General features: G+C 39.6%; 1 protein-coding gene across 1 annotated transcript in view; it reads left to right on the top strand.

The window, feature by feature from the left end:
* Positions 1-553: 553 nt before the first annotated feature.
* Positions 554-16481, top strand: part of JPH1 (junctophilin 1) — a 214017-nt gene continuing 198089 nt past the window's right edge. Inside the window, exons 1-2 of the mRNA XM_079901145.1 lie at positions 554-803; positions 1227-1309. Of these exons, the coding sequence (XP_079757271.1) occupies positions 1285-1309 (25 nt within the window). The 5' untranslated portion in view covers positions 554-803; positions 1227-1284. The remainder of the gene's footprint in view (positions 804-1226; positions 1310-16481) is intronic.

The raw sequence follows: 16481 nt of genomic DNA on the forward strand, positions 1-16481 counted from the left end.
AGGAAAGAAAGAACAATGATAAAGTAAAATAAAATAAAGTTATTAAAATAAAAAGTAATTATTAAGAAAAAAAATTTTTTAATTAAAAAAAAAAACGGACGGATAGAATCCTCGGACAAATGGTGGAAGCAAAGCTATACAGACAAAATCTCACACAGAATCATACACACTCACAAAAAGAGGAAAAGCGGAAAAAATCATAAATCTTGCTCTTAAAGTCCACCTCCTTAATTTGAGATGATTCGTTGTCTATTCATGTATTCCACAGATGCAGGTACATCAAGTTGATTGTGGAGATTTAACCCGCTGCTTCTGAGGCTGCTGGGAGAGATTTCCCTTTCTCTTCTTTGTTCTCACAGCTCCAAGGAGCTCAGCTTTGGATTTGGCCCCGCCTCTGCGTGTAGGTCGCCTCGCCGGAGGGCGTCTGTTCTTCGCTCAGACAGGGCGGGGTTAAAGGAGCCGCTGATTCGCGGGCTCTGGCTCACTCAGGCTGGGGGGAGGGAGGGACACGGAGTGCGGGGCGGGCCTGCGGCGGCAGAGGCCGGCGTGACGTTGCACCAGCCTGAGGCGCGCCGTGCGTTCTCCCGGAGGAGTTGACCCTGGATCCCGGGACCGTGGCAGTGGCGGGCTGCACAGGCTCCCGGAAGGCGGGTGTGGAGAGTGACTTGTGCTCGCACACAGGCTTCTTGGTGGCGGCAGCAGCAGCCTTAGCGTCTCGTGCCCGTCTCTGGGGTCCGCGCTGATAGCCGCGGCTCGCGCCCGTCTCTGGAGCTCCTTTAAGCAGTGCTCTTAATCCCCTCCAGGTACGTGGGGGGTTTCTTGCCTTTTGGGAGGTCTGAGGTCTTCTGCCAGCGTTCAGTAGGTGTTCTGTAGGAGTTGTTCCACGTGTAGATGTATTTCTGGTGTATCTGTGGGGAGGAAGGTGATCTCCGCGTCTTACTCTTCCGCCATCTTCCCATAAGCCTCGAACCTCTTATTTTGTTCATGCATTATTCTCCTAATTTTGTTTAGCTGTCTGTCTGTGTATTCCTGTAGTTCACTGAGCTTTTTTAAGAGAATTATTCTGATTTCAGACATTTCATAGATCTCCATTTCTTTAGGATCAGTTATTGGACCTTTATTAGTTTCCTTTGATGGCATCATGTTTACCTGATTCTTCATGATCCTTGTATCCTTGCAATGATCTGTGCACTTAGGTAAGTGATCTCCTCTTCCTGACTTTACAGGTTTGCTACAGCAGGGAACGACCTCACCTTCACCAGTTGACGAAGCTTGGGGCACTGGATGAGTCAGCTGATAGCATCTACAGGTAGGTGTGGCTTTATATAGGGGTCTCTAGTTGAGTGAGGCCACCGCCTGTGCTCTGAGGTTGAGGGTGGAATGTTGTGCTGCTGGCTGGGCACCATGGTTGGGTGAGCCTGATGGCTGGGCTCTGTGTTCAAGTGAGGCCACTGGATAGACTCTCTGATTTGGCAGGGCTGCTGGCTGTGCTCTACAGTCAGGTAGGGCCACTAGCTGGGCTCCAGGTTCGCCTCTGGCTGGGTAAGGTGGCAGACTGTGTTCCCTGGCAGGGCAGTGCCGGTGGCGGGAATCCACAGTTGGATAGGGATGTAAGTTGGACTCCAGAATTGGTCTTGGTCAGGTGGCGTCTTAGACTCTGCTGCCAAACAGGATGATGCCACTGGCTGGTCTCTCTCGTTTAGGCAGGGCCACAGTCAGGGCTTTATCATCAGACAGAGTCTCAGGCTGTGCTCTGTGATCAGGCGGGGTAACAGACTGTGACCCAAAGTTGGGTGGGGCCACAGGCTGTGCTTTGAGATCAGGTAGGCCACTTGCTGTGCTCTGCTGTTAGGCAAGGTCACTGGCCAGGCTCTCTGTTCAGATGGGGCCTCCAGCTGTATCCCACAGTTAGGTGGGGCTGGAGACTATGTTCCACAGTTGGGCAGGGTCAGTCAGGGCTCCCTGGTTGGATGGAACTATGATGGGGGGATCACTGGCTGGGCCCCCTGCCTGGCTGAGGCTACAGACTAGGTTCAGCCATCAATCAGGGCCGTATGTTGGGCTCCACTGCTGGGTGCCACCCTAGCCTGCGATCCATAGCTAGGCAATACCACCGGCTGGGCTTTGAGACTGCCCACGTCACTGTTTAGGCTCCTTAGTTAAGCAGGATTAGAACTTAAGCTCAACAGATAGACAGGGCTGGCTGTCAGGTGAGGAACACAAAGGAAAACACACACACACACACACACACACAGGCTGAGGAGCAAAGAGGACAAAGAAAGCAGTTTATTCAGGGCAGAAGCGAAAGGACACGCTCGGAGAAGAGTGTGGGCATCCTCGTTCGTGACGGGTGTGCTGCAGTTTTTTGATCCCCCTTTTATTTTTAGTCCTTTGAATGGGTGGGGTCTTTGTGATTCGGGGTGAAATATTCATTGAGGGGAAGGTTGACGTGTGGCCTGGATTGCACCAGGTTGCATCAGCTCCCGATGCTGTGCATCTGTCTCCTGAAGCCACCATTCATTTGCTCTAAGAGCTACTTTCCCTTAAATTTTCCCTTCTAGTTAAGCATCACACGTGGAAGGTCGTTACAGGGCCATCAGCAACCTGTGCATTTTTATTGCGCCTGCTCCACGGTTTTCACGGTCAGGGTTTCTCGTTCAGATGCTACAGAGTTTCCGCTTTAGATACCATTCCTCCGTGTGCCATGGCCTCATGTGCAAAACAAGGGGGTGGCCTCGCCTTCTGCCTAATGCCCATACACGAGGAGGCTGTCCTTGGGCCCGGTCCTGTCTTTCCTGCCTCAGTTGCTGTGAAACAAAACCTGAATGGGCCTCTCAGGAAGTATCACACAATGCCAGGGGAGCTGGATGTCTTTCCCCACTGGAGAAGCCATAGGCCCAGAGGGGGTTCCCTTAATGTAGCTGTGCTGGCCTGAGGGAGGACAATGCGATCAAAGTGAAACCACTCCTCTTACCCTTTTAATGCAGACCTTCTCAGTCTCCGTGTTCCAGGGTGGTGTTTCACCCTTATCTCCAAGTTATGAGATTTCCACAATGGTAACTTGTCTTTGGATAGTGGCTAGTCTGTCTCTTTGTGAGGGGGACTGAAGTCGGAAATACGCTACATCACCTTCTTGATGATGTCACCGTCCTACAATATTCCTTTAAATATATATGTCATTTAATAATCACAACAACTCTATGAGATATGTTCTGTTGTTATCCCCATTTTAAGGCACAAAAAATGGTGGCTCGGAGAGAAGAAATAACTTATGAATGGTCACACAGCTAGTCGGTGAGATAGAATAATTTAAGCCAGGTCCATCTGATTCCAAAGCACATTCAAGTTCCTAACATGGCTGTTTGTGATGTTACTGCTGTAATTAACAATGAAAAGCATTATGGAAGTGCTATAAAGGACAGATTATATACCTAAACATTAATATTCATCGACTGCTGATTTAGGTAATATTAGAAACTAATATTATGAAAAAGAGTAAAAGAAAAAGGAGAAAGAATAAAATACATTAATATCCAAGCAGGGAACATCGTGTGCCTTTTTAGTTGAGAGGAAAGATGTCTTATGCTTACCATCCTTTAGATAATAATTTCATATATAGTCAAATCCATGACAAAAATCACATCCTACACTAAGCAGGGAAGCCATTCACACTTCCTAACTGTGCTTAGCCCACAAGAACACATCACATTCCTTTCTCTGTGTTTTTGTTTTTTGTTTTTGAAGATCTTTTAACTTCTTTGGGTGTCAACTGAATTATCAAAACAGAAATTCCAGCATCATCTGACTTCACTAATTTATCATGAATGCATTATGCAAAACACTGTAGATAAAATATTATTAAAATGAGATCCTGACTACACAGAATTTGCAATGGGAGCTAGAAGAGTAAAAGAAGCATTTGCCTTGTGTGTGATAAGTGTGCAAAGTACAGCAGGGGCAAGAAAATAGACTGATGTCCTCTGAGTGCATTGTAGCACATGGCAGTAAGCTATATGGAACACATCACTGTACTTTTATTTCTATTCTTCCTGTTTTAAAAAAGCATTGGGCTTCCCTGGTGGCGCAGTGGTTGAGAGTCCGCCTGCCGTTGCGGGGGACACGGGTTCGTGCCCCGGTCCGGGAAGATCCCACATGCCGCAGAGCGGCTAGGCCAGTGAGCCATGGCTGCTGAGCCTGCGCGTCCGGAGCCTGTACTCCGCAACGGGAGAGGCCCACGTACCGCAAAAAAAAAGTATTAATAACTCTATAGTTTCTTGACCCAGAAAAGAGACCTGTCATCTTACACAAAATTATTTCCTTCAGGAAATGATTTCCTGTCCAATTAGTCCTATGACAACAGTACTGTCAATCTGCACTGTGTAACTGTGTCCCATGGTATGACAGAAGCCTACCCTGAGCATTGCTCATGTGGATTTCCCTTCCAGTGAGATTCCCCCAAGTAAGGCTCTGTAATGGGAGAATTTCTGCCCTGAGCTCAGTACTTCAACTTTTTCTCCCCACACAGGACAAGTGCCCATCTCCCACTCACCACTCTTGGACCAGTTTTCCAAAGTCATTACTGTTGCCACGTTTTCTCATTCCTGTGTGCTGGATGTCACAACAATTTCTCCAGTTCAGGCAGAGTCTACACTTCCCCATCAAATGGCATACCTTATCCAACAAACCATTTTTCCCACTCCACTAAGTTGGTTTCCTTAGTGGGGCACAAAATTGTTATCTGTATACCCACACCTATGACTTTTTCCTCTTTCTCCCTCGCTTGGAATGTCAGTCCTCCCTCGGTCTATCCAGCCTTCAGATTCTTCCCATTTAAAACCTTTCCTAATGATGTCAACTCCCTCACTGTCCCTCCTGAATATAACACTTTAGGCTCTATCAGGAAATTAAATGCTTGATTGCATCAAATCTGATGTTACTCTCCAGTAATTTCTGGTGTGCATGTCCAAATGACACCTTTATAACAGCAAGATTTGTGCCTTATATGATGGGGGTCCACCTAATTTACCACTCAAACTGAGAATGAAAAGAGTATTAATAATTATTCTGGGATTATAATTATCCCAGAATAAGTAGGAATATAATATATAATATATATTATATATATTATATATTTTATAATATATAATTATATATATATAATATATAATATGGAAAAAGAAATGCCTTTTTACCTAAAGGGTACTTATGCTTCAGTACTCAGCCTTTAAGCTTAGATTCTCTGTAAAGCCTTCTCTTGAAAAACTGTCATTTAAATGTCTACTTCCATCATATATTTTTTGCTGTTATTGTGTGTGTATCTTATCTCCCCTATCAGAATATAAACTTTCTTTGATTGAACATTATAGTTCTTTGTATTCTTCATGGCCCTAGCTCTATGTCTTATAGACATCATTAATTGCAGATAATGATTATTAACATTAATAGAGCTTTAACTATCTGTCCAGCTGCATGCTAGTTCCGTGATCTCATTTATTTATTGTTATCAGCAACAATCTCATGAAGTAGGGCTTTTTTTATTTTCGTTTCAAGATTAAGATTCTGAGGCTTAAGGCAGGTGAGTAACTTGTTCATGTCACACATCCAGCAAATGGCACAACCAGAATTCAAGCCCAGGCATTCTGACTGCAAAGTCCATACTTGTAGGTAACACACCATATTGCCTTTATGGGTATTTGTTAAACCAGAGGAAAGAGTACAAAAGCATGGAGTACTTATGGTCACAGAGTGCAGGAGGACAGCTGATTGTTATGAAAATTGGATCATCTAACACCAAAGTTATGTTAAAAGTTGGCCCTGCCCAGTGGCACAGGCCCAAAGATTTCATTCTATTCTATGAGGCCATCTTTCTTATTTAGGGTGATGAAAGGGAGGCCGTCATATGCATGTGTTGTACAGAAAGAAATCTTGAGACAGTGCTTGCAAACCAGCAACTTCTCAAAGAAGGAAGAAAAATTAGTCTGGGTAGTATTTTTAGATGTGTACAAATTAAAGGAATTTCAATCAAATTCATCTAAATTATTTTTTTTCATTTTTCAACCATGCCACATAACACATTTTATCACACAAGTCATTGATGCCCTGCCCATCCACATACACAGAATCTGGAATATCATGTGAAAACTAAGTAAATAAAACAAATCCCCGGTGACTCTTCAGGAACAGAAGAGAAAATGGGGAGGAATGCCTCTGGAAAGCTTATTAGATAGCTGCTGATGGATAATTTGCTAGCATACTCATGGAGGCCAGATATTAAGGAATTATTCCTTGTCAGGTGGGCCCTGCCACTTTTACCTAAAGGGATCCTGGACTCCACAAGTTTCATGCCCCTGCTGAGAACTATTCAACACATAAAAATATGACAAATAATATCAATAGTAGGTAACTTGATCCTGGAATAAAGATCATTTGCAATAAACCTCAGTTTAGTTCGAGAAACACCTGGAAAATCTAATGAAAAGTCCTTCGACCTCCACCCCTATCCTGCTTCTTTATTCTCCTTTCCCCTCCTAATAAACAAAATAACCTCCATTACACCTAGGGTCCCCTGATAAAGAACAACCTCCCATGTTTAAATCCCTGTTGTTTTGTTCCTCTTTGTAGTCTGTTTGAAACAAATGATGGCAAGTTATATAATCAGTTTCCATCACTAAACATAACAAACAAAAGACTGGGTATTTATCCGGCACTTTCCAAGCTTTCTTTTTCCTCTTATCCTTATTGGGCATTCATGTTTTTTATTATTAAGAGGCAAATTATGCAAAAGAAGAAAAGTTTATTTTATTTAATAGTACACTAAGGAGGCAATTCCTAGTTTCTGCCTCCAGAATAATGAGCAAATCTGAACCGTGGCTTAAATCTAGTCAGACCAAAACAAAGCCACAGGAGTGAACAGCTCATTAAAAAAGACATGTTATTGCACAGAATGAATGTTTCTTTGGAGAGCAGCAACACACATACACACACACACACACACACACACACACATACACACACACACACACACACACACAAAATAAAGCTCCAGGTTCAGAAGGTTTCCCAGGGGAATTCTGACAAATATTAAGACCAAATAATTTAAATGATATACAAACTGTTCCAGAGCATTAAAAAGGAAGAAAATTTCAAGAATTTATTTTTACGAAGCAAATATGTATTGGTACCAAAACCTGGAAGACACATACACACAAAAAAAGTCCTCCTTGTGAATATAATAAAATTACCTGTGTAATATATTAGTAGCACATTAAAAGCAGTACATTTAAAAGATGATAAACCAAGAGGCTAATTCCAATAATGCCAGAATGATTCAGAGTTAGAGAAATCTGTTAATGTAATTTACCTAGTAATATAGTTCATCATATTAATATATCTGCGGAGAAAAAAATTATATAATCATCTCCTTAGAGGCTAAAAGAACAAAATTCAAAACTATTCTTGATTTTTAATAATTAATAGCATAAGTATAGATAAGAATTTATTCTTTGGCTAAACCAGCATTATGCTTAACTGAGGAGTTCCCATTAAAGATAAGAGCAAGAGAAAAATCATCAGTACATCTATTTTTTAACATTGTACTTGAATTAGCAGCCAGTGCAATTAGACATAAGAACAAAAATTTGAGGTACAAAATTTGGAAAATTTCAATGATATTATTTCAAATGATATTATTATATACCTTGAAACACACAGGAATCAACTAAAAAAGTATTACAGATGAAAAGAGAATTGATTAAAGTAGCAGTGTGAAAAAATAGTATATGGGAATCAGTGGTTTTTCACAGATGCAAAAACCAACCAATTAAAATATACAATGGGATAAAACCACATTCACATTAGCAACAAAAATACATAAAATTACTTAATATAAATTTAACAAGTAATTTACTAGGCCTATGGAGTAAAACGAATGCACCTCCAAAAGGCACAAATGGACATCTTGAATGAGAAGACTCAAAATTATAAAGATGTCAATTATTCTTAATTTATAAGCATAATACAACTGCAATTAAAATATTAATAGTTTTTAATAGAAAATCAGATTCCAAAGTATATGGGAAAATATATGTAAGAATAGGTAAGAAATCACTGAAACAAGAGCAATGAGAGTGGGTGGGTTAGCTTCAACAGATATTAAACATAATACCCAATAATTTAAATATTATGGTACTGGTATATAACCAGACCAAAAAAATAGAGTAGTAAGTCCAAAAGTAGGCCCAAATACATACGTAATTTTAATATATGATAAAGGTGTTAAATCAATGGTAAAAGGACTGTTCAGTAAATGACATTAGGACAATTAGGTATGCATCTGGAAAAAATGATTGTATTGATATCTCAAATCATTTTCCAAGAAAAAATTCTGAGAGATGACATAATTAAATGTAGAAAGTGAAATCCTAATAGTAACAGAAGAAAACACAGAATTATTTTTATAACAATGGAGTGCAAAAGGCCTTTCTAAGAATGGCTCAAAAAGCCAGAGAATACTGGTTAGTGATCATTCCAGTGCCCTGGTTTTACAGTTCCCTGACCTCCCCTCCTCCAAATATCTTGTTAACACCTTAACTCAGCCACTCACTCCATGCATATACCTCTGCCTTGTAATTTCCCATAATTTTAATCTTTCCATAATCTCATTTTCAAGAGCCTATTATATGACCAGAAGTACCTCTAATACCCTCACTCCAACAATCCTTTGAACCAATTAGGTCCTACAAACTCTTGATCTTACCATCTTTTCATTGACCCTCACCTCTCTAATATCATCACTGTCCTTGTTAACCAACTTAAAATCCAGAATCAGTCATTACATTTGCTACCTTAGATAAACCCTCCATTCCCTTGACCTCTTTTTCTTCATCATACTTTTAAAAAACACACTATATTGGTTATATCTAGCTGTCTACCTATTCCAGACTTGCACCAGGGAAACTGAACCTGGCTCGGAAAACTATATAATCCTGCTAAATGTTCTTATTTTAATTCATGATCACGAACCTCCCTTAGACCATTAATGTTCCCCAACACTGCAATTTAACCTATTTTATTTGTTCTTCCACTCTCTTAGAAAACTATTTCATAACTTCTCCTCTCTCCTCAAATTTCCAACTCTGTTACCACCACCGTTACTCTCAGCTGACGACTTTGCTTATATTTTACTGAAGAGATAGAAACAATAAAGAGAGAACTTTGCCAGTCTTCACATATAACCAAACTTTTGTTTATCCCCATATCCCCTACCTTCTCCCCCATTACTATGGGCATTTGTCTGTGCTACTAACTAATCCCAGCCCTTAAATAGGGCTCTGGATTAGATTCCATGATCTCTTATCTCCTATGGGTTATTGTTCCAGTAATTCTTTCCTTTCAGTAGCATCATCAGTTTTCCCTTCGACCTGGATAAATTTATATTTAATTTATATGTAAACATGCTTTTCTATCTCCTGAAACTCTTCTCTATGTAACTTACTCCCTTGGAAATCTCATCTAGTCTCTTGCCTATAAATATATGATGATGATTCACAGACGTGTGTATAGATCAAAACTCTCCCTTGAGCTCCAGACCCTAATTTCTTGTTCTCTGCTTGGATCAAATTTTTTTTTTTAACATCTTTATTGGGGTATAATTGCTTTACAATGGTGTGTTAGTTTCTGCTTTATAACAAAGTGAATCGGTCATACATAAACATATGTTCCCATATGTCTTCCCTCTTGCGTCTCCCTCCCTTGGATCAAATTTAACACATACAAAACTGAGTCCCTAATCTTCCCATACCCTCATTAAGATTGCTTGTCTATCCTTTCAGTTACATAGACTAATAACTTGAATTTATCTTTGACTTCTCTCTTTCCTCCACAGCTGAAATCCAATTTATCAGCAACTCTTGTAAGCTCATATCATAAATATATCTAAACTCCTTATCACCTCCTCTATTACCACTCCAGCCTAATTACCACACCATTAGCTTTCAATTACTGCAGTAGGCTACTAACTGGTCATGCTTCTACCTTTGCCCCTTCAGTATTGTCTCCACAGTAGCCATGGTAATTCTGTTAAATTTCAGTCAGATCAGGTCACTCTTCTACGCAAGCTCTCCAGAGCCATGGTTTCCAAATTATGTGCCAAGGCACCCTGGAGGACCACAATGAACTTACTAGGGTACTCTGATATATTTTAGAGAAAGAAATACAGAGATATTCAATATTTGGGAGACACAAGGTGAACTACTAACTCTAAGTAGTTGATAATTTTATCATGCTGTATTTCTTTTCATGATGTGATATCTTTTTACAGCAGATTTACAAAATTTTCAACACTTGCTACAATAAAAAGCAAGTACCACATAAAAACCAACGTGAGACAGAAAACAAGAGTGGCAGTATCTAATCTGATTCCAAAACTTGAGAATTTGTGCTATGGACAAACGGTGCACACATCCCACTCATAATAATTGTGGTTGAGAATTTTATTCTTTTTCTTTCAATTTACTTTTTTAAAGCTGCTACTGAGTTGTTAGGACATAAATACTTACCAAGTTTTTTGGCCATAACTACTTACTAAATGAAATTGTCAGGTCTTCCTTTTGGCCTAGAAGCATGATGCAAAAATGATGCAGAAAATACAATAGCCTTAAGTTGAGAAAAAATTGGTGTGATTAGAGAAATAAAAAATATCAGTGAGCCTGAAACATGGTGAACATGGGAAAAAGTGGTCAAAAAACACCCTGGAAAGGCAGACAAGGCCTAGGTCATGCAGAACATCATAGGCTATACTGAGAAATGACTTTATGCTAAGAGCAATAAAAGATCTTTGAAGTTATTTGAAACAGGTGAGTAATTTGATCTGATTTACAATTTTACATGATCAAGATGCTCCATGGAGAATGGGTTGGGAAAGGCTGAGAAGGAGAAGTAGAGAACCTGAGAGGCAGTCATCTAGTCTGAAGAACAGGTGGCTTGGAACAGAGAGAGGCAGCAGACGTAGAAGTGCATGGACACCGGGCGCATTTTGTAGGCAAAATTAACATGCCTTGGTGATGGACTGAATGCAAGGGCTAAGGGAAATAGAAACATCAAAGATGGCTTTTAAATTTCTGGCTTGAGCAACTGGGTGCCTGAAATAACAGGAGGAACTAGTTTGGAGGAGAATATTGAAACTTAGATTTAGATATTTTAAACTTAAGATGTTTACAAAACAAGTTACACATGACAGTAGGCTGGTATTTGAATATGAAATCAATATCCTTTTCCTTAAATATGGGGTGATGCTTCATTCCGCATCTTACTGAGTTCTTAACTGGAGACACTAAATACCGTTAGCACGTACAATCTCATCCAAACTCAACTCGAATGCATCCTGCCAAGCAGCCAGCACAACTGTCAGTGTACACAAAGTTCAGCTTTGCCGTCATAAAACCAGTATTCAGGTGCTTAGATGGGAGCAAAGACAACCATATGCTTTTTAGTCACCGTACTATTCCTTGAAAACAAACTTGCTTCACCTGGCTGTTAGCAGCCTTCCAAGCCCCTTCCAACTGCTCTCCCTTAGGGCTGCGGTGGCTCGTTATCCTTATTACATAGTCAATGCTGGGGATCCTACTGCAAACTAAGCAAACCACCATAATGTGAAGCAACTATTCCCTGACTTTGAATTTTACTGTAGGCTGGGTCCCTCTACTATAACGGTACAGCTTACCAAATCAAAGTTGGATCTCAGTAGCTTAAATTAACTGAAGTTTGACACTTCTCTGTTGTCACTATATTTTGTGCTATCTACCCCTTTAGGGGTTCCAGTTCTCTCTACTTTCACTTATCATCCCACACATGGGGTTTCAGCATGCCTCCACCAAGCCTGTTTCATTGATCAGAGTCTCCTTGTTTTTGTATCCGATTTTTCCTCTTCATCCCTGGAAGAGTTAAACTCCACACTAGAACTGAATATTTGTTCCACGTTGCCTTTAGTTATTTTGTGGTGTTTCTCTCACTGTAGCAGTATACATACATGTTTAGGGATTTTTCCCTTTACACTAGAACTTTCAATAATTTGGTCTCTACTGACTGAATTAAACTGCCACATTTGGCCATTTGTATTGATTTGTACCTATGCACATCAGATTCTATTTGTATAAGCAAATAAACCACAGAAAATTTTTGCTTACTATTGCAATGACTGAAGTGGTTCTTGTAATCGTGATAGCAACAATTTTAACGTTGATGCTACTATTTCTACATTTGTTTAGTCCTTCTCTCAGAGCTACATTTTTCCTATGCTTATTTCTATTAAACTGGACAGTTGGTTTGGGAGGGGGGTGACTTCGACTGCTTTATTAAAATTATTCTGTAGCAGAATATACTTCCCTGCAGCAAGGATACTTTGATCTGCTCTGGGTGCATCCCAGTACATAGTATAGCAGTTCTCTTCTAAAATACTCTTAAAGTTATGCTTACCGTACTACATTAATCTGTTTCAGCCCACAACTGAGGACCAATCTAAGACATGCTATTTACTCATTTGCCGCAATTTATTGTCTTAATTACGTACCTCTTGCAATTACATTCGTCCTTCAGTATCCGCAGAGAATTGGATCCAGGACCCCTCCCCCTAAGGGATACCAAAATCCGTGGATGCTCAGGTCCCTTATATAAAATGGCCTAGTACAGTCGCACCTCTGATTCCATCCACGGTTGATTGAATCCACGGATATGGAAGCCGTGGATAGGGAGGGCTGGAGGACTGTACTTGTTATCCACCACGTATAGCTTAGCTGTCGCGTGTTATCCTGCAGTTCTCTTCCTCAGTGTATCAGAACACATCGATATTTATGGATTTTCACTTTGCATTTGATCTTTTGATAACTTGATCTCTTCTGAATGAATCAATCCATCAGGTTGTCATTTGTATTGATTTGCACTTAACATGCTATTAGTGCTTTTATCACTCAAATGCTTTCTAATTTTCTAGAATTCTTGAAGACTTCTTTTAATATTGGTATATGCTTTGAAGTCATTCAAGTATAGAAGAAATACTGTAATCCTCATTCTCTACTTTTATTTTGGTCCATTTTCTCCTTAATGGTTTCTGTACCATATAGAAGAAGGAAGAATAAAATTTCCTTAAATAATCCCTAATTTCTATTCCATTTCCTTAAGAATATGTTAGTAACTTTTAAGTTTCAGTCTCAAAATATTAATAATTGATAACTAATTTCTATTTGGTAGGCATCATTTCTTCCCTACAGTGTATTTTTATCAAATTTATTGCTTCAGACCAATATTCTCTAACTTAGTCAATTGAAATGTAAGGCTTTTCCACTATTTAACTCTATGTCCCATGGTACTAAGGCCAGTGTTCTTTAAATGGAAACAACTCGGTCAATATTTGTTGAATTAAGTCTTTAGACATATTGAAGAAAAGGCTTACAAGCCCAAGTCTCTTAAATTAAGGTGAATGTCTCTCTGTGGTAGCTCTCAGGTCCCTAAATTGATCTAGCTCCATGCAGAACACACAATCAATTTAAAATGAGTAGCATAGCCCAGCTGGGAAGTACTTGACAAAAAAATTAACTCTAGGCAAACAGAACGCACAAAGAGTCACTATTTATAGTGAAAATTAGCCTGCCATTCTCCTAATGCTTCTAAATCTTGATGTGCTAAAGTAATAGTGTTTAGATACAATTTAACTGAACGTACTTTTTTAAAAAAACTCATCCTCTTGTTCTGCCTTAAAAGAAAAAAAACAGTCAAGTTTTGATGTTTATTCTCAGACTTAGCAATATTATGATTTCATGTATTTTTATTGTTCATTTGCTGGAATAAAGAGAGGAAAATTTTATTCCTTGGGGTGAAAAGCTTTCTGTTGGAACAAAATTATTTTTCTTACTCAAATCTGTTAGTACTTTGAGATTTAAAAGCAATAAAATATCTGTACCTGCCTTTTTGTGGGACTAAAAAACACGAGTGAAATTAAACTGTGTTCATGGGGATCAAATGGGAAAAATCCATTAGACACCATTAGCTTTGGGGGCCCAAGAGAACACATGAAACACATTGTATTTCCCTATCTGAAAACATAACCAGAATCTATCTATACATTGCCAAACATGCGGAATATGAACAACCCAATCAGTCACCTAACAATCTGCATGATGTCAAACATCTGGGTATTTGGAAACTTCCAGATAAATGAGTGAATTTTTCAATTTTCTCCTGAATTTTTTTGGCAGCATGTGAACACAGCCAAGTGTGACACTTTTGATTGTGTTGTTACTTTCGAGTGTCAGGTTCCGAAATGTCATAAAATTCCTAGCCCTTCAATATCCAAACAAAACCTATTTAGAATACAGATATTTTTGTGATTCATTTTGAAAAAGAACTTATACTGACCGCTTACAATGGCAAAATTCAGGTCCATTCACTGAATTTGTATGTTTACCCCATCGATTTTAGAAAGCAGAGCAGTAATGTTCTACTTTCCAGGGAAAATATCTGTATTGACATAATCTGTCTTAAGCTTCCAATGTATCCCATTTTTAACTCATCATGTTATTGTGCCTCCTCTCATCCCTCCCTTACTGTCTGAGATGTTTCTCGAGGAAGGGTGTGGGAAAGAAAAATACTTTGTGACTGGGAGCAGAAAAACGAAAAAGTTAAGGCTCAGACATCCAGAGGCCAAAATGGAACAAAGCTTTGGCAGTGACCTGAGACGCAGAGGGAAAACAAATGACATCAGCTTCTGGCAGGAGATGCTCGTTAGGGGAAGTCACAGAGGATGGAGATAGCCTCCCTCCATACAGGGACCACATGGAAGCCATGTTGGGAATCCATTGAGAATTTAGATCAACTTTAAAGAAGGAAGAAGAGACTAAGAGTCTATGACTAGAAATTTTAAAAGTGCTGCCCTAATTCTTTTTCTTTTTCTTTTCCCTCCTCCTCCCCCTCCTTTGTCTCTTCCTCCTTCCTTCCCCTCACCCTGTCTCTGTATATTCATATCCCTCAACTTAAAAATGCGATCCACAGACAGAAGCTTTTCATGTAATACAACCCCTCTTTCTAACCACCACTCCATCCCTTCTTTCTTCCTGGCTAAATGTCTCTAACCTATCAGGCTCCTGTAAGCACTCTGCTGCCTATCCACCAGATACCCCTTTTTTGCTCCCTACAGGCCAGCTTTTGTTGCTGTTACTCAGTGCTAGATTTTCCATTAAGTTCATGAAGCTTAAGCTTCAGAACCCCTTCTTTTTTATTGTCCAAGACCATGCGAGTGGCCCTAGAAATGTGTTCATATGTTTTGATAAAATTTGCAACACAGCATGAAGTTGCAGGGTCAGAGGTTGTATTGCAGTATGGCACCTGACACCAGAAATATGTTGATATGAAAGAGAATCAAGATTTGAAAGGCACACATCATCAAAAAATCTACAAAAAATAAATGCTGGAGAGGGTGTGCAGAAAAGGGAACCCTCTTGCACTGTTGGTGGGAATGTAAATTGATACAGCCACTATGGAGAACAGTTTGGAGGTTCCTTAAAAAACTACAAATAGAACTACCATATGACCCGGCAATCCCGCTACTGGGCATGTACCCTGAGAAGACCATAATTCATAAAGAGTCATGTACCACAATGTTCATTGCAGCACTATTTACAATAGCCAGGACATGGAAGCAACCTAAGTGTCCATCGACAGATGAATGGGTAAAGAAGATGTGACACATATATACAATGGAATATTACTCAGCCATAAAAAGAAATAAAATTGAGTTATTTGTAGTGAGGTGGATGGACCTAGAGTCTGTCATACAGAGTGAAGTAAGTCAGAAAGAGAAAAACAAATACCATATGCTAACACATATATATGGAATCTAAAAAAAAAAAATTATTTCTGAAGAACCTAGGGGCAGGACAGGAATAAAGGTGCCGACATAGAGAATGGACTTGAGGACACAGGGAGAGGGAAGGGTAAACTGGGACCAAGTGAGAGAGTGGCATGGACATATATACACTACCAAATGTAAAATAGATAGCTAGTGGGAAGCAGCCACATAGCACAGGGAGATCAGCTCGGTGCTTTGTGACCACCTAGAGGGGTGGGATAGGGAGGGTGGGAGGGAGACGCAAGAGGGAGGAGATATGGGGATATATGTATATGTATAGCTGATTCACTTTGTTATAAAGCAGGAACTAACACACCATTGTAAAGCAATTATACTCCAATAAAAATGTTAAAAAAAAAAATAAATAAAAAAAGTGAAGGGACCAAAGTGAGTTTTTCTAGTGTAGGTCATAACCCAGTCTTCTCAATCCAGATCTTCATTTCATTTACCTTAAAATGTCCTAATTCTCTGTACATGTACAATGGATACTAAGCAGTGGGAAAATCTACAAATTGATAAAAAGCCATTTTATGTTTCTGGTAGAGAAATTTTCTTAATTCAATGAAACCTCACTATAACAATTTAT

The sequence above is a fragment of the Stenella coeruleoalba genome, assembly GCF_951394435.1.
Source record: "Stenella coeruleoalba genome assembly, chromosome: 17".
NCBI lineage: Eukaryota > Metazoa > Chordata > Mammalia > Artiodactyla > Delphinidae > Stenella > Stenella coeruleoalba.